This window comes from Carettochelys insculpta, chromosome 3, assembly GCF_033958435.1.
Source record: "Carettochelys insculpta isolate YL-2023 chromosome 3, ASM3395843v1, whole genome shotgun sequence".
Classification (NCBI taxonomy): Eukaryota; Metazoa; Chordata; order Testudines; family Carettochelyidae; genus Carettochelys; species Carettochelys insculpta.
In genome coordinates, this window is record NC_134139.1 from 1,890,441 (window position 1) to 1,913,384 (window position 22,944).

The window sequence follows — 22,944 nt, forward strand, 5'->3', positions numbered from 1 at the left end:
GTGGGGGGTTGCTGAGGGGGCAGTGGGGGGTTGCTGAGGGGGTTAGTGGGGGTGCTCTGGGCTGAGGGGGTTAGTGGGGGGTGGCTGAGGGGGTTAGTGGGGGTTGCTGAGGGGGCAGTGGGGGGTGCTCTGGGCTGAGGGGGCAGTGGGGGGTTGCTGAGGGGGTTAGTGGGGGGCGCTGAGGGGGTTAGTGGGGGGTTGCTCTGGGCTGAGGGGACAGTGGGGGGTGCTGAGGGGGTTAGTGGGGGGCGCTCTGGGCTGAGGGGGTTAGTGGGGGTCGCTGAGGGGGACAGTGGGGGTTGCTGAGGGGGTTAGTGGGGGTTGCTGAGGGGGCAGTGGGGGGTGCTGAGGGGGTTAGTGGGGGGTTGCTCTGGGCTGAGGGGGTTAGTGGGGGTCGCTGAGGGGGACAGTGGGGGGTGCTGAGGGGGTTAGTGGGGGGTGCTCTGGGCTGAGGGGGTTAGTGGGGGTCGCTGAGGGGGACAGTGGGGGTCAGTGGTCGGCGCTGGGGGCCCAGTGGGGATCGCTGAGGGGCCGCGGGGGCGGCGCGCAGCGGGGCTGACACTGTCGCGTCGCGTCGCGTCGCGGCCCGGCCCGGCGGGCGGCGCCGTTGGCGGGAGGGACGGGACGAGGCGAGGCGGGGCGCGGCGGGGGCGGCGCTGCGCTGTTCCGCGGGCCGGGCCGGGCCGGGTCGGAGCGCGCCGCGCAGCGCCGCGGAGCGAGCGGAACATGGCAGCGGCCGCAGCGCGGGGCTCGGCTCTGCGCGCCCTCAGCCGGCGGCGGCCCTGCGCTCGGGGCAGCGCCGCCCTGAGGCAGCCCCCGGCCCGGCCGGCCAGCGGCAGCCCCGGCGGGCCCCGGGAGTGGGCGGGCGCCGCCCTGCCGGCCGCGGGCTACGCGGAGCTGCGGGAGCGGGCGGCCCGCGATCCCGCCGCCTTCTGGGGGGCGCTAGGCCGGGCGGCGCTGCGCTGGGACAGCCCCTTCCACACGGCCTGCGACCGGCAGCGCGGCCCGGGCGGCGCCCGCTGGTTCCTCGGCGGCCGCCTCAACGTCTCGGGTACGTGACAGCGGGGGCCCCCCGCCCCGCCCCGCGCGCACCCCCGGACCTGGTTCACCCCGCGCCCCGCCCCGCCCCGCGCGCACCCCCGGACCTGGTTCACCCCGCGCCCCGCCCCGCCCCGTGCGCACCCCCAGACCTGCCCCGTGCGCACCCCCGGACCTGGTTCACCCCGCGTCCCCTCCCGGCTCCCCCCAGACCTGCCCCGTGCGCACCCCCAGACCTGGTTAACCCCGTGTCCACTCCCGGCTCCCCCCCGCCCTGCCCCGTGCGCACCCCCAGACCTGGTTAACCCCGTGTCCCCTCCCGGCTCCCCCCAGACCTGGTTCACTCCCGCCCACCCCGCCCTGCCCAGTGCGCACGCCCAGAACTGGTTCACCCCCTGCCCCCTCCCTGGGGCTCTGGGCTTCACCCCCAGACCCTTCAGTGCCCACCCAGCACTGCCAGCTTTCCACCCTGCCCACACCCCCAAGGGGAGCCCAGAGCCCCCCATCTGTCCTCCAGCAACCTGGGATGCCCCCAAGCACTGCCTGCTGCACCCCAGCCCTGCAGCCTTAGGTTGTGCCTGGCACTCTGCCTAGGCCCCCTGTCACCCCAGGCATCCCCGCGCCTTCCGACCACCCCGTCCCATCTCTGCTATCTCCCAGTTCTCCTCCTCCCCCCACAGGCATCTCCTATCCTCTTAAACTTCCCAATGCGCTGGCCTGCTGTACCCTGGCATCCCTGTGGGGGTCCTGTATCTCCCCAACCAGCATCGCCCCTCATCCCTAATCATCCTTCCCCCACTCGTCTTACCTCCCAATCCTTGACACCCACCATAGCCCACTCCAACTCCCCTGCATCTATCTCCCATACACCCTATAACCTCTGGTCGTACCCTTTCCGTTGTTATCTCCTGTTCCCATCACTGCAGCCCCCAACCCACCCAACTCCATGTCATCCAATCATCCCTATCTCCTGTCACCCCACTCTTCCTTAAACTCCTGGAAATTCCCTCAGCCCTGCATCACAACCCTCTATCAGCTCCAGCTACTTTCAAGACCCTGATCCTTTTCTATTATCCCTCAAAATCTTCTAACCCTTAAGCCTCTATCTTCCCAAGACCCTGAACCCTCCTGTCTCCAGTGCCATCTTTCTCCCTAGTGGTCCATCCACCCGAGAAGTCCTTCACCCTCCCCTCTCCGACCTAGCTTCTCCCTAACCATGTGTCCTTTCCCTAGCTCCCCATTGGCATGACTGCTGACCCATTGAGAAGTCTCCTGCTAAGCATCTGCCTCTTGGCACTTGCTTGTCATTATTTGCCTGTGTCTGCTGCTTCTGTTTCCTTATCCTCTCCATCATAGCAGCACACAACGTAGGATGGGCTCAAGCCAGTGTGCTGATTGGTGAAGAAGGAGGTGTTGTCTTACCACAAAGTCCTACCCATGCCACATAAACAAATACTGGAAACTTCCTCTGCATGCTCTTAGCGAGAAGGAAGACAGGCTTGAACACTTCGTGTCTAATCGTTGTAATCTGTTTTATGTGTCTCAGAAATGATATAGTTTGTAATGGCCTTGCTTATTTGGGATGTTTTCTCACCTGGGTGGTATAATTTGAGCTAAGCAAGTGTGAGGTTGCTAGTATTTGGATGGGAGAACTGCACAGAAAACAGGTGCTGGAGGAATAGATAATGGGCAATTAAGAAGATGGATCTCTTCCTACGCTGTCTTTTGTTTTATTTTTGGTATATCTGACCAATTTTCATAGTGCAGGCTGGCTCTGCAGCACTTGTGTGGGATGCAGTTGGGTAAATCACTTATTTTTTCAGTGCCTTGGTAAATCTGGATGCTAGACAAGTTTTCATGTGTGCTTAGCTTTGCAAAGTGCATTGGGATTTTCATGAAAAAGTGCTTTATTATAAGGCACATTTAACAAATGATTGAGATTATGCTTCACTACCTGGTCCCACACCTTCTCAAATAATAGAATGTAACATTCCACACTTTTAAAAATAAAATCCAATATGTCATGTATATATTATTTTCTTATTAAGAAAAACTTTTCTTAAAAAGATACTGGAATCTTTTTGAGACGGTTACTTAAAGAGAGTTTGTTGTTTCACTGTCTTTTTTTAAATGCACAGTGACTGTAAATGATGACATGTATTGTTTTCCATAATTGTACAGTTTGCAGTGATAGTCTTGGCCATAATTGTTCTTCTGACCATTGTTGTGCGGTGTGCTCTGTGCCTGTTCATTGCTGCCCTGAGGTGACTGCAATTCAGTGATGTAAAGGGCTTTGCAATAGCCACACAAAAGTATCCTATTAGTTAAAATATTAACTTTTTGAGGAAAATGATCATTATAAAGGACGTTAGGGATCATCACTCTGTTTTCTGTTTCAAATGAGATGCTGATTACTGGTCTCTCCACCCATTTTGATTAACGTTTCTTGAAGAAAATACTTTGTCATGACTGTTTTGTGCACCAGTGAGTGGAAAGCAGAAAACTGCCCACATAAGTGAGAAGTCTGTTACCGTGCCACATCATATCCTGACATTTTAATACTAGAGACCCTATTCTGATACCTTTGTGTGTGACTGGTAGCACCTTACTCCACAAGTAGTCCTGTTAACTTCAGTGGCACCATTCACGGAGTAGAGTGAGTAAGAGTTTCACAGTCTGGCTGGAGGAAAATGGTGGATTCTTTAGATGTCTGTATTTCATGCTCTAATTTTTGCTGCAAGGTCACATAACACATTAATTTACTCTACTGTTTAAGCTTTTCATTTATGCTCAGACATGTGCTGTGGTGTAGTTCCAGCAAAAATAACAATACAGTAGACCCTGACTTATGCGTAGGTTGCATTCCTGGGCAAACACACAAGTCAAATTTCATGTAAGCCAGGACTGGGTAGGGGAGAAGCCCTGCCACCTTTCAGTCCCCCAGTCCTGGCTGCTCCTGGCTTCCTGGTCCTGTGAGTGGGAGGGAGCCCAGAGCCAGGCACAGCAGTGGAGGTTGGTTTCCTTGCTTCCCTCCACTTGCGGGAGCCTGCAAACTGACCTGCTCTGGGCTCCCCACTGCTCACAAGAGCCGGGAAACCTCAGTTTCCTGGCTCTAGCAAATGGAGGGGAGCTGGGAGCCAGGCTGCCGCCTCATTTCTGGCTCCCTGCCACTCACGATTTCGACTCTCATTATTGCAAGAAACACGTAAGTTGAAATCATGTAAGTCGGGTCTACTGTAGTCATTCAGAGGGAAGCGTTCACAGCTTCTGTTTTGGATCAATCTGACATTGTGTTTTCAAAGCAATGCTGGCCTTTAAGAGAAGGTTGGTTTTTAAGACTTTACAAAATATGCCATTCAGATTTTCTCAGTTATGTAAAATATGAAAAGATTTTTATATATGGGAAAAACAAGAAAATCATGTTTGCAAACCAGTCGATATTCCTAAGGCTTTACTTTTCTGAACAATCTGAGTGTCGCTGTTAAAAGCAAATACAAACAATAACAACAGTAATTTAAGAAAAATCCTAAACTTCAATTAAGCGGTGTTAAAAATGATTCCATGTTCACCCTTCCTTACTCCATTATTTTGTAAGGCTTGGCACATAGATGCTATGTCTACACTAGCCCCAGAACTTCGAAAGGGGCATGATAATGAACCTAATCGAAAGATGCTAATGAGGCACTGCCATGAATATGCAGTGCCTCATTAGCATAATGGCAGCTGCAGTACTTCGAAAGTGCCATTTTTGATCGCGTGCGTCTTGTCAACATGGTGTCCTTTCCAAAAGGACCCCGCACACTTTGAAATCCCCTTATAGTGTGCGGGGTCCTTTCGAAAAGGACCCTGTGTAGACAAGCTGCGCACCTCATTAGCAGCTTTCGATTAGGTTCGTTATCATGCCCCTTTCGACGTTCTAGGGCTAGTGTAGACATAGCCAGGCTGGCTGTTTTGTTTTAGAAACTGGGGCTGCGTCTACACGTGCACGCTACTTCGAAGTAGCGGCAGTAACTTCGAAATAGTGCCCGTCGCGGCTACACGTGTTGGGCGCTATTTCGAAGTTGAAATCGACGTTAGGCAGCGAGACGTCGAAGTCGCTAACTCCATGAGGGGATGGGAATAGCGCCCTACTTCGACGTTCAACATCGAAGTAGGGACGTGTAGACGATCCGCGTCCCGCAACATCGAAATAGCGGGGTCCTCCATGGCGGCCATCAGCTGGGGGGTTGAGAGATACTCTCTCTCCAGCCCTTGCGGGGCTCTGTGGTCACCGTGGGCAGCAGCCCTTAGCCCAGGGCTTCTGGCTGCTGCTGCTGCAGCTGGGGGTCCGTGCTGCATATACAGGGTCTGCAACTAGTTGTTGGCTCTGTGTATCTTGCACTGTTTAATGAAAGTGTGTCTGGGAGGGGCCCTTTAAGGGAGCGACTTGCTGTTGAGTCCGCCCCGTGACCCTGTCTGCAGCTGTGCCTGGCTCCCTTATTTCGATGTGTGCTACTTTGGCGTGTAGACGTTCCCTCGCTGTGCCTATTTCGATGTTGGGCTGAGCAACGTCGAAGTTGAACATCGACGTTGCCAGCCCTGGAGGACGTGTAGACGTTATTCATCGAAATAGGCTATTTCGATGTCGCTACTTCGAAATTAGCTATTTCGATGTAACGTGCACGTGTAGACGTAGCCTGGATGTCGCTGACACAATGCCCAGGTTGGAAGAAGACTAAGGCTATCGAGGGATTTTCTTGCATACTTCTTGTTGGCATTTCTCCTCTTCCTCTGTCATGAAATGAAGAGGTTTTGGCCAGTGGTAAATTGGGATATATACCAATGTAACCTTTCTGCCAGGTGGTGCAGCAGCAGCCAGTGCGGGGTTCAATGTCTAGAGGTTCTATCTTCTCTGTCCAACAAGAACCGGCTCAAAGCCCACACTCTGGTACCTCGGAAATTCACACACCACCATGGGGCACCTCTGAGAGGTGCTACTTTCCCCCTCACAAGTGCAGAGTCTGAGCGTAGAAAAGATGTGCAGACAGGGCAGGAAGTAATTTGGCTTTAATTTGGGAAACACCACAAACAGGGTTCACAAACATAAACTGAGAATGGAAGTGCCACCCGCGCAGGTTGGGCAGTGTCCCTCTTCCCCTCAGGTTTGTGAGTCAATCAATCTAAATGTGCCCTTCCCATGTCCACCCCTTCTCTGGACCCCAGTCACAGCTGCTGCTATTGGTCAGAGCAGACCTAGAGTTCAGAGGTGCATCTGCAAGCATCACCTCCCAGCCTGGGTGAGGGTGATAAAGAGTATCTTACTTGTGCTGCTGGCCACTCGCTGCTCACTGCTCTTCACCACTGCCCTGCTGGCTGCTCATCACATCCCTGCGTCATCCCTCTGCAGGCCATCAGTCATCATCCACCACTCAGCTGTGACCTCTGTGCATTGGTCTCTCAGGGTGCATCTATATTACCCCACTCCTCGTGACAAGGCTGTCGCTAAAAGTCAGCTTGTGGGAATGCTGTTTGTCAGCATGTTCATCAACACCGTACTTCCACCCCTAAGGAGAGTGCTTTGTGTGTGGGATTGTGGTGGCCTATACAACCTCATCACCTAGACCAGCTCCCCACGCTGGCTCAGTGTGCAGGGGTCTCATGGTTTCTTCCCAGGTGCACATACCTGGGCATCACACCAACGCTCCCCTGTTTGGATTGCCGTGGAGCTGTTGGATCTGACCTGTTTAAGGGGAGAGCAGTTTGTTCAGGCTCAGCTGAGTGACCAGTATGAGCTGGGACATGTACAGGTATGTTTCTTGATCTTTGTGTGAAAAGGGGTGTGAGTGGGACTCACTGCAGTGCAGAGTGAAGATTGAAGAACTCAGATGAGCACATTATAAGACCCACGAAGTGAACTGATGCTCCTGTGCATCACCGAAGACCTGCCCTTTCTATAAGGAGTGTGAGGCTATCCTCGGCGGAGACCCCCCCCCAACCACCACGAGCCCCCTGGATACTTGGGAGACACACAGCAGTACACAGATGTCGTAACCAGAGGATGGAATAGTAGGTGAAGAGGTTGAGGTAGAGGAGGACCAGGTCTCCCCTGGGTCACTGACTCTGTCTGGCAGCTGAGATGTGTTCACTGCTGAGGGATATAATCAATCTGAGCAATGACTTTCTGGGGACCAGAACACAGGGTAAGTGGTTATTGTTTGTGGAGTGCAGGGCTGAGGGCAAGGGGGAGTGGTAGCTCAAGGGTTTGAGCATTGGCCTTGTAAAGCCAGGGTTTTGAGTTCAATCCTTGAGGAGGCCATTTAGGGGTCTGGGGCACATAGATTTAAAATAAAAAAAAATCAGGGATGGTGCTTGGTCCTGCCAAGAGGGCAGGGGACTGGACTTGATGACCTCCCAAGGTCCCTTCCAGTTGTACAAGATGTGTATCTCAAAGGTGGGAGGCTGTGTTTCTGTGAGCTGTATGTTGCCATGTGCAGCTAATCAACAGGGTCAAGCACGGTGTTGATGCTCTCTGTAATTTCAATGGGATCTTGCAGAGAGAAGCTATCAAAACTTTGCCTGAGGCACTTGTAAATTCTGCTGCAGGTTCCAGGGCAGTGCAACTTTCTTCCTTCCCCCACTGCAGGACACTAGACCATACTGTTCATCAATCATTTGTGTAGGAACTGAGTGGGGTGTGGGGGAGCTGCATATGGAGCAGGGGAAAGCAACAAGCTTGGAGAAGTTGTGCTCTGGTTTCCCTGCTTACCCCAAGCAGGGAGACATGTCAGGATGAGACTCACCGATGGAGAAGTGTGACATAATTAAAACTAAGTTCCTGCAGTGGGAATTTTCTAGCCTCAGCTGGAATTGCTTTTGCCTGTAGGCCCAGCCGTGGGCCACTCCCACCACTTCACTCACCATGATTAGGGTGCTTGGTAAGATGTGTTCCTTGTAAGATTCAGTGGGAAAGTGAGTGGAAATGTTGGAAAAGGGGTTAGTAAGTGAGATGTTACAATGAAGGACTTGATGTCAACACTCCTTTGTGAGCAGCGTGCTGAACAGCAAAGACCTTGACAGGCCCACCATGGACCACATTGGAGAGGTTGCAACCGATGAGAAGGGCACAAAAGAAACAAGGAGGATATGGTTTGCTAAGTATTAAATCAGTCAGTGAGTGAGTTCAGGTATTGGGAACAACGCTTAGAAAGCGAGCTGTGGAACCATGAGGATGACCAGGTCTTTGCCAGGCAGGCCACAGAACATATAAGGAGGGTGATGGAGGAACACATTGAGATCCCCAAGGGTTTAGTGAAGCAGCAAAGTGACCCAAAACAGAAAGCACCTCTTACCCCCAGATTTAAAATTCTGTGACTAGCAGAAAAAAACACCCCCTCCCAATGCCTTCACATTCCTTTTTCCTCTTCATAAATGTGCATTTCCCAGGCACTCCACCCCCTCCCAACTTTGATTATGATACGTGGACTACACGCATTTGTCAGCACCTCCCTTCCCAGCTGTCAGGTTGCTTTATTGTGTTTCATTGCGCTGTTTTCTGATGAATAAAGGCACACTTCTGTAATGGTACAACACTTTTATTTACTGTTCAAGAATTTCACAGATCAGTCACAGCAATCCCAGGTGCAGGATTAATGGCATGTTCCTGACTATAAATTGCATTTGGTGGGGGATGGGGGTGGAGCTTGCAGCCCAGCAGCAACTGTAACAGCAGTTTATTTCAGAGCCTCTCATTTTCTAAGTGCTCCCTCGAAGGTTCCCTGGTGTCGACAGCAGCCCTTTGAGCTCTTACTGTTCTAGTGTCTGGCTGCTCAGACTCTGCAGTCAAGCACTGGGCCTCAGTGCTTCACCCATGAGCAAACAGTTCTCCCTTGGAGTCACACTAAGTATGCAAAGCGCCATGCTCAGTGATAACCGTGGGAATATTATCCCACGTGAGGTCTAGTCTGCCATTGAGTCACCTCCATCTTGCTTTCAGTCTCTCAAAGGCACATTTGACTACTATGCGGCACTTGCTCAGTTTATTGTTAAGATGCTCCCAACTGCTGTTCAGGTGCTCCATGTATGGTTTCATGAGTCAGGGCTGAAAGGAGTAAGCCAGCTACCCAGGATCACGATGGGCATTTCCACATCCCCCAGTGTAATCTTGTGGGTTGGAAAGAAGGTCCCTGTCTGCAGCTTTCTGTACAGGTCAGTGTTCCTGAAAATGCATCATGTACCTTTCCAGACCACCCCACATTTATGTCTGTGAACTGCCCATGGCGATCCAGAAGCACCTGCAGCACCATCAAGAAGTATCCCTTCTGGCTGACGTTCTCAGTGGCAAGGTGGGCTGAAGCTAAACTCAGAAGATGTGCCATCTGTTGCCTGCCCTGTGTCCTGGAAATCCTACGTTTGCAAAGCCAGCCACTATGTCATGCCTGTTTCCCGGAGTCCCCGTCCTCCACAGCGCAGTGCGATTTAGCGCTCTGCACGCTTGCCGCACTGCAGCACTAACAGTAGACTTCCTCACTCCGAATTGATTTGCAACTGACCAGGAGCAATCAGGAGTTACCCCTTTCCACACAGGAATGGTCACACACTTCTCAGCTAAGAGGGCAGCTCTCCTCTTGGTGTCCTTGTGCCACAGCTGGGAGCCAGGTCAGCATGCAGCTCCAGGAAGGTTGCTTCACGCATCCTAAAGTTCTCATCCCACAGCAGCATGATGATGCCATCTCACCAGTCAGCGCTGGTTTCGTTGGCCTGCTAAACTCAGGGTTGTGAGCTCAATCCTTGAGGGGGCCATTTAAGGGTCGGGGGCAAATAGATTCAAGGGATAGTGATAGGTCCTTCTGAGAGGGCAGGGGACTGGAGTCTGACCTCTGCAGGTCCCTTCCAGCTCTATGAGATAGGTATATCTCTATGGTTCCCTAATCCAGAAGGGATGACCTGCTCTGTGACTGCCAGATGCGATAACAGGTTGCCACTGTCCATATCAAGGACACTGCCAGGCTCCTCTGAGTGTTCCTCTGTCAGTAACTTCAAGGTCATCTCTGCTGCCATGTGCGTGGTCCTAATGGCAGCTAACAGAGCATGTGAGAGAAGTGCAGGTTCCAGTCTTTCTCGCTGCAGATGCTGGAGTGCACGGCAGAGAATGGCAGGTGGAAAAAGGGTGCAAAAGGATGCTGGAAGCCCCTGAACAAAGTGGTGCCCAATGGGACATTTTGTCCCAAGATACCCTATTCTCTGTTCTGTGGTCCCACAGCTCCTAGTGATGGATGGTGTGGCCAGGTCCCGTGGGATACATACCCCAGTGCATGGCTCCCGCCGTCATAGAATCATAGAACACGAGGTCCGGAAGGGGCCTCGAGAGGCCATCGAGTCCAGTCCCCTGCCCCGACGGCAGGACCGACCACTATCTACACCATCCCTGATAGACATCTACCTAATCTGTTCTTAAATATCTCCAGCGAGGGAGATTCCACAACCTCCCTTGGCAACTTATTCCAGTACTTGACCACCCTGACAGTTAGGAACTTTTTCCTAATGTCCAACCTAAACTTCCCTTGCTGCAGTTTAAGTCCATTGCCTCTTGTTCTCTCCTCAGAGGCCAAGAAGAACAAGTTTTCTCCCTCCTCCTTATGACACCCTTTAAGATATCTGAAAACCGCTATCATGTCCCCCCTCAATCTTCTTTTTTCCAAGCTAAACAAGCCCAATTCTTTCAGCCTTTCTTCATAAGTCATGTTCTCCAGACCTTTTATCATTATAGTTGCTCTTCTCTGGACCTTCTCTAATTTCTCCACATCTTTCTTGAATTGGGGTGCCCTGAACTGGACACAATATTCCAGCTGAGGCCTAACCAGCGCAGAGTAGAGCGGTAGAATGATTTCTCGTGTCTTGTTCACAACACACCTGCTAATGCATCCCAGAATCATGTTTGCTTTTTTTGCAACAGCATCACACTGTTGACTCATATTTAACTTGTGATCTACTAGAACCCCTAGGTCCCTTTCTGCTGTACTCCTTCCTAGACAGTCTTTTCCCATTCTGTATGTGTGAAACAGATTATTCCTTCCTAAGTGCAGCACCTTACATTTATCTTTATTAAACTTCATCCTGTTTACTTCAGACCATTTCTCTAATTTATCTAGATCATTCTGAATTATGACCCTATCCTCCAAGGTAGTTGCAACCTCTCCCAGCTTGGTATCATCTGCAAACTTAATAAGCGTACTTTCTATGCCAATATCCAAATCGTTAATAAAGATATTGAACAGAACTGGTCCCAAAACAGACCCCTGTGGAACCCCACTTGTTATGCTTTTCCAGCTGGATTGAGCACCATTAACAACTACTCTCTGGGTGCGATTAGCCAGCCAGTTATGCACCCACCGTATTGCAGCGCGATTTAAGTTGGACTTGCCTAGTTTGTCGATAAGAATATTATGCGAGACCGTATCAAATGCTTTACTAAAGTCTAGGTATACCACATCCACTGCTTCTCCCTTATCTACGAGTCTCGTTACCGTGTCAAAAAAAGCTATCAGGTTGATTTGACATGATTTGTTTTTACAAACCATGCTGGCTGTTCCCTATCACTTTACTACCTTCCAAGTGCTTGCAGATGACTTCCTTAACTACCTGCTCCATTATCTTTCCTGGCACAGAAGTTAAGCTTACTGGCCTGTAATTTCCTGGGTTGTTCTTATTCCCCTTTTTGTAGATGGGCACTATATTTGCCCTCTTCCAGTCTTCTGGAATCTCTCCTGTCTCCCATGACTTTCCAAAAATGAGAGCTAACGGCTCAGCTACCTCTTCTATCAGCTCCTTGAGGATTCTAGGATGCATTTCATCAGGCCCTGGTGACTTGCAGACATCTAATTTTTCCAAATGGTTTTTAACTTGTTCTTTTTTTATTTCAAAAACTAACTCTACCCCTTTTCCACCAGCATTTGCTATGTCAGGCATTCCTTCAGACTTCTCTGTGAAGACCGAAACAAAGAAGTCATTAAGCATCTCTGCCATTTCCAAGTTCCCCATTACTGTTTCTCCCTCCTCACTGAGCAATGGCCCTACCCTGTCCTTGGTCTTCCTCTTGTTTCTAATATATTTGTAAAAGGCCTTCTTGTTACCCTTTATGCCTGTAGCTAGTTGGAGCTCATTTTGTGCCTTAGCCCTTCTAATTTTACTCCTGCATTCCTGTGTTATTTGCTTGTGTTCATTCTTTGTAATTTGTCCCGGTTTCCATTTTTTATAGGATTCCTTTTTTAGTTTGAGATCATGCAGGATCTCCTTGTTAAGCCAAGGCGGTCTTTGCCCATATTTACTATCTTTCCTACATAGGGGAATAGCTTGTTTTTGGGCCCTTAATAATGTCTCTCTGAAAAACTGCCAACTCCCCTCAGTTGTTTTTCCCCTCAGTTTTTCCTCCCATGGGATCTTACCTACCAGCTCTCTGAGTTTACCAAAATCTGCCTTCCTGAAATCCATCATCTCTCTTTTGCTATTTTCTCTCCTACCAGTCCTTAGAATTGTGACTTCTATGATTTCACGATCACTTTCACCCAAGCAGCCTCCCACCTTCAAATTCTCGACCAAGTCCTCCTTATTTGTCAAAATCAAATCCAGAACAGTTTCTCCCCTGGTGGCTTTTTCAACTTTTTGGAATAAAAAATTGTCTCCAATGCAGTCTAAGAACTTATTGGATAGTCTGTGCCCCACTGTATTAGTGTCCCAGCATATATCTGGATAGTTAAAGTCCCCCATCACCACCAAATCCTGGGCTCTGGATGATTTTGTTAGTTGCTTAAAAAAAGCATCATCCACCTCTTCCACCTGGTTAGGTGGCCTGTAGTAGACTCCTAACAGGACATCACCCTTGTTTTTTACCCCTCTTAAACTAACCCACAGACTCTCAACACGTCCATCTCCTATGTCCATCTCCACCTCAGTCCAAGTGTGTACATTTTTTATATATAAGGCAACACCTCCCCCCTTTTTTCCCTGTCTATCTTTCCTAACCAGGCTGTAGCCTTCAATACCAACATTCCAATCATGTGTATTATCCCACCAAGTTTCTGTGATGCCAATGATATCATAGTTGTATTTATTTAGTAGCACTTCCAGTTCTTCCTGCTTATTACCCATACTTCTTGCATTGGTATATAGGCATCTCAGATATTGATTTGAACTTGCCCCCCAGTTTTTTCCTGGCCCTCTTTTTACTCTGACATTGTTGCCCATGCTCCCTCCTACTTCCGACCCATCTCCCAGGTTTCCATGTTCTCCACTTACCTGCGGGCTTTGCTCCCCTGTCCCCAGCAAACCTAGTTTAAAGCCCTCCTCACCAGGTTAGCAAGTCTGTGTCCGAATATAGTCTTTCCCCTCCTCGAAAGGTGAATGCCATCTCTGCCTAGCAGTCCTTCCTGAAATAGCATCCCGTGGTCGAAGAAACCGAAGCCTTCCCGGCGACACCATGCACGCGCAGCCAGGCATTCACCTCTAGGAGGAGGTGTGTGAGCTCAAGCTGTTAACAGAGGGAGCAAGTGTGAGCACACATTGATGACTGTGTTGTCTGATGATTCTGCGTGTTGACATTAGTTTCCTTGACAAAACATACCAGTGTAGGCAGGCCTGTCGAGCAGCAGTGGGCAATAATTTTTGATGGGGGGCCCACTCCAAGATTTTGATAAGTGATAAAGAGCTGCACTTATCTGTGGAAGGGATGTGGCACCTGGGATGGGAGTTGGCTGCAGATGGGAGCTTAGGGTATGGGGTTGGGGTGCAGGAGAGGACATGGGGCTGAGAGGGAGTTTGGGTGAAGGAGAGGGCTGTGACTTGGGGCAGGGGATGGGGGTGCAGGGTCTAGGAGAGGATTCTGACCTGGGGGAGGTCTGTAGGGTCTGGGAGGGAGTTGTGACCTGGGGCAGAGGGCTGCTGAGGGTTTGGGTGGTGACCTGGGGCAGGGAGTTGGGATGTGGGAGGGGATGGGGAGCCAGATGCGGGCTCTGGCTGGGAGGGGCCTACCTGGGTGGCTCACAGGGCCCCAGTGGGACATTCAGGCAAGCTCCCTGCCTTAGAATTATAGAATCATAGGGCTGGAAGGGACCTCAAGAAGTTATCAAGTCCAGTTCCCTGCCCGGTAGTACCAAGCACAATCTATCATTGCTGTATCAGCCATGCCTTCTGCACCCCTCGTGTGCTGCTCAAAGTTTCTGGTGGTTCCCTCCATGTGTCGTGCATGGGGTGAGGCTTTGTATACTATACCCACCTCCAGCACAATGTCTCAGCTTCCATTGGGCATTGCCTGCTAATGGGACCTGGGTGATTATGCTGGGGGCAGGGGCATTGAGCGAAGCATCCCTTCTCCAGCATGGTGCACAAAGGACGTGGAGCAGCAAGCCTCTTAAAGTGGCTTGTGTCTGTTCCCTGCCTGGGGGGGCCGGCTGTGGACTGTATTGAAAGACTTGGTGGGCTGGATGTGGCCTGCAGGCCATATCTTGCCTGCCCCTGCCTTAGAGCCTGGGCTTCAGCCCAAGCCAGGAAGACGACACTGCAGTTAAACACCCTGCAGCCTGAGCCCCTTGACGCTCAGCCAGCGGGTGCAGGCAGCTGCTGGTGGCTAGTTGCAGTGCGGACATTCTGAGGCAGCAGTAACTCCCCAGAGTTCTGCATTACTCCCAGCTGTGAGTCAACATGTTTTCTGGAGCTGTGAGTCCACATCAGCATGACCTTCTGCAGCTGCAGTGCTCCATAGCCCAGCGTGTAGTTTTGGGACTCTCCCTGTCCCTCTGCATCCCTGCTGGTCCCGTCCCCTCTCCCTCTCCATGTCTCCAGGTTTTTGGTTCACTTCTAGAAGAGTTTATTGGAAGCGTTCCTTGTACTCTGATCAGTGGTGAGCGATCTCTGAGCCAGGTTTTGATTCACAATGCTTTTTCACAGCAGGTTTAGCTGTGTGCAAATAATAGTAATAGTGCTAATTAATACACCTCGGTCTTCAATCAGGCTTTTCTTCAGCCGATCTCAAAGCACTTCTCAATCTGTTGATGCAAGTATTCGCATAGCTTATCTTGAAGGAAGTCAGTCAAATGCCATAGAAAACAGAACGTGCTAATTTGAGTGAGCGCTGCTGTAAACTGGCACTAGGCGTTCCACTGCCACTCCTGCTTGGTGTGCATGTGCCTCCGTTGTAACAGGCAGGTGCAGATGTGTGTAGAGGTGTCCTCACAATAGAGGTGAGGGTGTTGTAGGGCAAGTGGGCCATCTGGACAGACGTAGGGGTCCCTCTGGGCAGAAGTGTGTAGGTTGCAGGACCTAAATGCTTGTTTTATAATGGACTAGATGTAGAGTTCGCAGCAGGGACCTTTACCCTTCACCAAGGGCTGGAAACCCTCCTCCTGTTCATCCAGTCGGCAAACCCTCGAGTCAGCCCCAGAGACCCATGGAGGGCTTGTGCCCGACAAGCAGCGTCAGGGCTTCCTTGTCCTAGGAGCTCTGTGGGGTGCCCAAGTCCTCACCCAGCTGTTTTCATTGGGGCCTCCTGGAGCCCTTCCTCAGGTGTGGCTGGGCAGCCATGGAAGCCAAAGTTCTTGAGGTCATGGAGGAGCTGCTGCTGCTTGGAACTGCACCTGGGCAAAGTGCAAGGCCAGCACCAGCAGGGAGGAGAGTAGGTGGCAGGACATGGAGATGGGGCAGCGGGTAGAGTGAGTCCCTTGGAGAGCCCAGTCCCAACCCAGGCAAATCCTCATCTGCTTCTGCCTGACTGCCTCTGCCCTCATCAGCTCATGCTGGAGGGATGGTGGGCAGATTTCAGTGCCCAGCTCCCAGTGCCACTCCCTCAGGTTTGAATGAATGGCATTGTGACCCTGGGATTGCGCGATACTGCGGCCTGGTGCTTGAGGTTGCAATGTCTTTTGAACGTGCAGAAATTATAAAACGTTTAGGTGAGTGTGGAAAGTTGCAGTCAGTGTTAAGTGTACTGACCACCTTTGTGTATTGCATTATGGTGACATGTTACTTTGTGTTAATGCATTTTTACAAGTGTGTGTGGGGGGAATCTTTAAAACTGATTCTCCTCCTCCCTGTGGGTACTTCGGAGTTGGAAAGCTATTTTAAAAGTTAAACATGTTTCCTGACTATCCTGGGAATTGCGCTCACCATATGTAAAACGTTAATACTGTCTCAGCCAAACAAATACAGAACACTGAAGCATAAACCTGATGGGAGAGCAGACTGAGTCCTATGAACTACAGCTCATCTCTTTAAAAGAACAGTAGAAATTACCCTTCACTTCCCAGATGGGGACACTAAAGTACTCAATTGACACTGAAGTTGTAACTTTAGAAAACCGAGTGTTTACCTACAGATGTTACAGGATATTCTGCATCAATTCTCACCACCCGTCCTGTTTTCGGCGGACAGCCCTGTATTTTGGGCACCATTCTGGTGTCCCAATTTATTTTGCAAAAGAGGCTAATTGCCCCGTATTTCACAGTGGTTTGCTGGCTTCCTCCGTGGAGGGAGCTGGGAACCAGACCTCTCAGCAGCTCAGCTGCCACACATCTTCCCCCAGTGGGGGCTGGAGCTGAACCAGGGCAGCAGGGGGCTGAGTTTGGAGATGTTGGGGGGCTGAACCGGGGCTTCAGTGGGGTTGGATCCAGAGCTGGGGCCAGGGTGGCTGGAGCCGGAGCTGCAGGGGGTTAAGCTAGGCTGAGGAGGTTGGATTGGGAGCTGGGGCCAGGGGGCGGGATTGGAGCAGGGCTGCTGGGGCTGCAGCCACAGAGAGTTTGAGATGGGGGGGTGTGAACCATGGCCACAGTGGGGTTGGAGCCAGAGCTGCCTGGCTTCCCCCAGCTGGGGCAGCCGGGAGTTGGATCTGTGCGGTGGCCAACCACAGCTCAGTGAAGCAGGAGCTTAGCTGGCAGGGTGGCAGCCGTGTTCCCAGCGCCCCACACAGGGTGACCATCCATCCCGTTTTGGCCCGATGGGGGTCATTCCCCATGTCCCATATTTGGCTGGGGGAGATATGGTCACCTTATGCATCAATTGTTTTTAAAAGTTACTGCTTTCAAAAACTATTTATGGCTGCATTTAGTAATGACCTGTTGGAGTAAAATAAATGCATTTAAAATCATTTAATTAGTTCATTAACTTTAGTTTAGATTTCCTGTGTATACCTAACAAATCATGGTGGTTAATGTGTGCGGTAAGTACTTCACTACATGATGTCTTTGAAAGGCCTAACTCATTTTGCCCGCTCCATGGCTAGAGATTTCCAATGATGAGATAGTAAGTAATGAAAGTTGCATAAAATGGAAAGAAAATCCTTACGCTCTCATAGTCCCTGATAGGTACTGATCTAAGTATATTCCTACAGAATAAATTTAGTTTAGAAAGAGCTAAGGTGTGTTTTAATAGTGTCCAGCTCACCCTCCATCTCCAAAATTAGGTTGTGTCTACACTAATAAGTTCTTTTTGAAAATCAGGCCCTTTTTTGAAAGAGCACATGGATCATTCATGCACAAAATGTGCTCTTTCAATCCAAAATCGAAAGATTGTGTCTCTTCTTCCAGAAGCCCTCTTCCACTCCCATGTGCGGAAGAGCACCTGCTTTCTAAAGCTTCTTTTGAAAAACTGAATGTGTAGGCACTCTGTGGGCTCTTTTTTCTACAGAACAGTCCTCATAGTGCTGGATTTTTCAATCCCTGGCCCATTCTTTTGAAAGAGCAGGGGCTGTGTGGATGCTCTGTATTGAAAGAGTGGATACATCTTTCAATCTGCTTTTTGTGTGTGGATTTGCTGTTTTGAAAGAAGAGCTTCTGAAAGAGATCTTCTGGAACACCATCTTTTGAAAGATCGCTGTAATGTAGGTACAGCCTTACACTTTCTTCACAAAAAATTATATACATCTAAAAACACTCTCCAAAGTGCTATCTAAAAGTCAGGAAATGTACAGTGAAGCGATCCAGCCAGTTCCCACTGCCATATTATTTAGTATATAATGTTTTTAACAGTTTGAAAGTAATTTTAATCATTGGTCTTTATACAGACAAAACCCGCTGTTTGTCAGTGTGGCTGGGGTATAGCTGCAGAAAATATGAAAAGTGGCCAACTTTTTGAGCCTATGTTGCTGAATTAGAGGACATACAAACCTTTGAGTTGTTTCTCAAAAGCAGGCTGGGTGTATTGGGGCTATGTCATGTGAAACACACAAAGCAGTGGAGTTGAATAATCACTTGAAAACTTCTATCAAGTCCCCTCTCGGACTTCTCTTGTCCAGACTAAACAAACCCAGTTCTTTCACGTCTTCCATCATGGTTCATGTTTTCGAGACCTTTCATCGTTTTTGTTGCTCTTCTCTGAGCCCTCTCCAGTGTCTCCCCACCTTACTAGATGTAGCGTTTCCTTTGAGTTTAATACAAGACAAATAAAAAGGCTTTCTCGCACACTTCTTTTCATACAGTGAACTGCTTAGACCAACATGTCCATCAGTCTCCAGAGAGAGTGGCTTTGATCTGGGAGAGAGATGAGCCTGGTACTGAAGTGGAAATCACATACAGGTATGGCACACTCTTTCGGATTGCTGTAAAAAGGGCCTTGCTCACTAATATGACAGTTTTACTGGCTAGTTAAAGAGCTGTTGCATTGAAATGTTGTTAAGTCTGTATTAAACCTTCTGCCTTCTCAAGGAGCAGAGCAGTGTTGGGGTGGGAATAGACACACTGCAGGAACACTGGTTTCTGGATGTATTAACGTGCATTTAACAAGTGTGGCATCTGCTTCCTTCAGTCACCCTGTTGCATGGGAGGTGTAGCCATGCCCCTGTCCAGAAATGAGTTCCTGTCAGGGGCTTGTCAGAGCTCTGGACAAAATTGTATGCCCCTTTTTCTTTGCACTCTGGGTCCTGACTGGCCACTGTTTCTCTCTCTTGCATGGGAATGGGCAGGGTTCCCTGCTCTCATGCATCCACAAATGGGCTCATTTTAGCTTGAATATTTAGGGCAAGCCCCCTGGCTGGTATCAACAAGCATAGCCTCATTTTTGTCAAATAGGAGCTTGGCTCATTTATGCCTGATGAGTATTTTCCTCCAAATTTCTGGTATATTTTTAGCTGTAATGGTCTATAATCTGAGTGGACACTTTCAGGACTGAGAGGCTCAACTTTTCTGCTGTGCTTGGCTTGTTTTCAAACTGTCAGCTTTCCTCTTTGCTCTTTAGAAAAAGCTGGGACTCATGAGAAGAATGCAAACGTTGCGCGCACTAAGTACCACTTCCCCCACAAGCAAGTGGGGGCTTTCAGTCGATGACAATGCTGAGGTGCTGTCAGTACCCACTTGTGGCACATGAAGCTGTGATGACATCACGCCCGCCAGGCTGGGAGTTGGGAAGATTGCTTTTATTCTCTGACCCTCACTATGCCTAGTGTTCCCTGTTTGAGAATAGAATCAATGATACTAACCCATTGTAGCGCAGAGCTTTTGTTTTCCAGTTTTTCCTGCACAATTGTGCTCTGAATAATAATGATGGGGAAGAAAAACTGTCTCCTTAACTCGGGATATTACTTACTTTTCAGAACAGGAGCAAATGTGCTGGTCTCTATGTGTGCACAAACATTGAGCTAGTTGTGTATTCAAAATGTAGCCTTGGGCTGAATTGTCACCTGCATTCAAGGCACACCCAATTGGGCGCATCTGAAGTGGCAGGAATCTCAGAAGAGTCATTTGCAGTTCCCTAGCTACACCAAATCTGTCCCAGTGTAGTTTAGAGTAGCCTCAAGGCTGCTTTAAACTAGGGGTGGGCAAGATACAGCCCAGGGGACAGATCTGACCCAAGGCTGGTCCTGCAGCTTGTGGAGGGGGGAGAGCTTTGGGTGCTACACTCACCTCCACCAGATACTGTCAGCTCTTGCTGGCTGGAAGCCAGCAGATGGGAACTGAGAGATTTTGCTGGAGGTGGGGGCAGCATGGGAAGCTCCCCCCGCACACCCAGAACAGAAGGCCAGATGGAAAAGCCAGAGGACTGGGGCTCCTGGCAGACAGGGAAGCCTGCCTCAGCGGTCTGCTGGTCAGGAGCTGCTTAGGTAAGTGCCTCCCGGCCAGACCCTTCTTCTGCCACTCCACCCCAACTACCTCCCAGAGCCTGCACCCCTCCTACAGCTTTCCCCCGGCCCAGAATCTTCTGTTACACCGCACCCCCTCCCAGAGCCTGCACCCCTCCTACAGCTTTCCCCCGGCCCAGAATCTTCTGTTACACCGTACCCCCTCCCAGAGCCTGCACCCCTCCTACAGCTTTCCCCCGGCCCAGAATCTTCTGTTACACCGTACCCCCTCCCAGACACTGCACCCCTCCTACAGCTCTCCCCCGGCCCAGAATCCTCTGTTACACCACACCCCCTCCCAGACACTGCACGCCTCCTACAGCTCTCCCCCGGCCCAGAATCCTCTGTTACACCACACCTGCTCCCAGAACCTGCACCCCTCCTACAGCTCTCCCCCAGCCCAGAATCCTCTGTTACACCGCACCCCCTCCCAGACGCTGCACCCCTCCTACAGCTCTCCCCCGGCCCAGAATCCTCTGTTACACCACACCTGCTCCCAGAACCTGCACCCCTCCTACAGCTCTCCCCCAGCCCAGAATCTTTTGTTACACCACACCCCCTCCCAGAACCTGCACCCCTCCTACAGCTCTCCCCCGGCCCAGAATCCTCTGTTACACCACACCCCCTCCCAGAACCTGCACCCCTCCTACAGCTCTCCCCCGGCCCAGAATCTTCTGTTACACCGCACCCCCTCCCAGACACTGCACCCCTCCTACAGCTCTCCCCTGGCCCAGAATCCTCTGTTACACCACACCCGCTCCCAGAACCTGCACCCCTCCTACAGCTCTCCCCCGGCCCAGAATCCTCTGTTACACCACACCCGCTCCCAGACACTGCACCCTTCCTACAGCTCTCCCCCGGCCCAGAATCCTCTGTTACACCACACCCGCTCCCAGAACCTGCACCCCTCCTACAGCTCTCCCCCGGCCCAGAATCCTCTGTTACACCACACCCGCTCCCAGACACTGCACCCTTCCTACAGCTCTCCCCCGGCCCAGAATCTTCTGTTACACCACACCCGCTCCCAGAACCTGCACCCTTCCTACAGCTCTCCCCCGGCCCAGAATCTTCTGTTACACCGTACCCCCTCCCAGAGCCTGCACCCCTCCTACAGCTTTCCCCCGGCCCAGAATCTTCTGTTACACCACACCTGCTCCCAGAACCTGCACCCCTCCTACAGCTTTCCCCCGGCCCAGAATCTTCTGTTACACCACACCCGCTCCCAGAACCTGCACCCCTCCTACAGCTCTCCCCCGGCCCAGAATCCTCTGTTACACCACACCTGCTCCCAGACACTGCACCCCTCCTACAGCTCTCCCCCGGCCCAGAATCCTCTGTTACACCGCACCCCCTCCCAGACACTGCACCCCTCCTACAGCTTTCCCCCGGCCCAGAATCTTCTGTTACACCACACCCGCTCCCAGAACCTGCACCCTTCCTACAGCTCTCCCCCGGCCCAGAATCCTCTGTTACACCACACCCCCTCCCAGACACTGCACCCCTCCTACAGCTCTCCCCCGGCCCAGAATCTTCTGTTACACCACACCCGCTCCCAGAACCTGCACCCCTCCTACAGCTCTCCCCCGGCCCAGAATCCTCTGTTACACCACACCCCCTCCCAGACACTGCACCCCTCCTACAGCTCTCCCCCGGCCCAGAATCTTCTGTTACACCACACCCCCTCCCAGACACTGCACCCCTCCTACAGCTTTCCCCCGGCCCAGAATCTTCTGTTACACCACACCCGCTCCCAGAACCTGCACCCCTCCTACAGCTCTCCCCCGGCCCAGAATCTTCTGTTACACCACACCCGCTCCCAGAACCTGCACCCCTCCTACAGCTTTCCCCCGGCCCAGAATCTTCTGTTACACCGCACCCCCTCCCAGACACTGCACCCCTCCTACAGCTCTCCCCCGGCCCAGAATCTTCTGTTACACCACACCCGCTCCCAGAACCTGCACCCCTCCTACAGCTCTCCCCCGGCCCAGAATCTTCTGTTACACCGCACCCCCTCCCAGAGCCTGCACCCCTCCTACAGCTCTCCCCCGGCCCAGAATCTTCTGTTACACCGCACCCCCTCCCAGACACTGCACCCCTCCTACAGCTCTCCCCCGGCCCAGAATCCTCTGTTACACCACACCCGCTCCCAGAACCTGCACCCTTCCTACAGCTCTCCCCCGGCCCAGAATCTTCTGTTACACCACACCCGCTCCCAGAACCTGCACCCTTCCTACAGCTCTCCCCCGGCCCAGAATCTTCTGTTACACCACACCCGCTCCCAGAACCTGCACCCCTCCTACAGCTCTCCCCCGGCCCAGAATCCTCTGTTACACCACACCTGCTCCCAGAACCTGCACCCCTCCTACAGCTCTCCCCCGGCCCAGAATCTTCTGTTACACCACACCCGCTCCCAGACACTGCACCCCTCCTACAGCTCTCCCCCGGCCCAGAATCTTCTGTTACACCACACCCCCTCCCAGAACCTGCACCCCTCCTACAGCTCTCCCCCGGCCCAGAATCCTCTGTTACACCGCACCCCCTCCCAGACACTGCACGCCTCCTACAGCTCTCCCCCGGCCCAGAATCTTCTGTTACACCACACCCCCTCCCAGACGCTGCACCCCTCCTACAGCTCTCCCCCGGCCCAGAATCTTCTGTTACACCACACCCCCTCCCAGAACCTGCACCCCTCCTACAGCTCTCCCCCGGCCCAGAATCCTCTGTTACACCGCACCCCCTCCCAGACACTGCACGCCTCCTACAGCTCTCCCCCGGCCCAGAATCTTCTGTTACACCACACCCGCTCCCAGAACCTGCACCCCTCCTACAGCTCT

General features: G+C 51.7%; 1 protein-coding gene across 3 annotated transcripts in view; it reads left to right on the forward strand.

Annotated features, from left to right (window-relative positions):
* Nucleotides 1-672: 672 nt before the first annotated feature.
* Nucleotides 673-22,944, forward strand: part of LOC142010780 (adipocyte plasma membrane-associated protein) — a 122,311-nt gene continuing 100,039 nt past the window's right edge. For 2 of the 3 annotated variants that reach the window (XM_074989209.1, XM_074989210.1), the window contains exons 1-2: nucleotides 679-1,051; nucleotides 18,476-18,572. In XM_074989209.1, the coding sequence (XP_074845310.1) occupies nucleotides 727-1,051; nucleotides 18,476-18,572 (422 nt within the window). In that variant the 5' untranslated portion in view covers nucleotides 679-726. Of the gene's footprint in view, nucleotides 1,052-18,475; nucleotides 18,573-22,944 lie in introns of all 3 variants that reach the window. The other variant, XM_074989211.1, reaches the window with a different exon arrangement.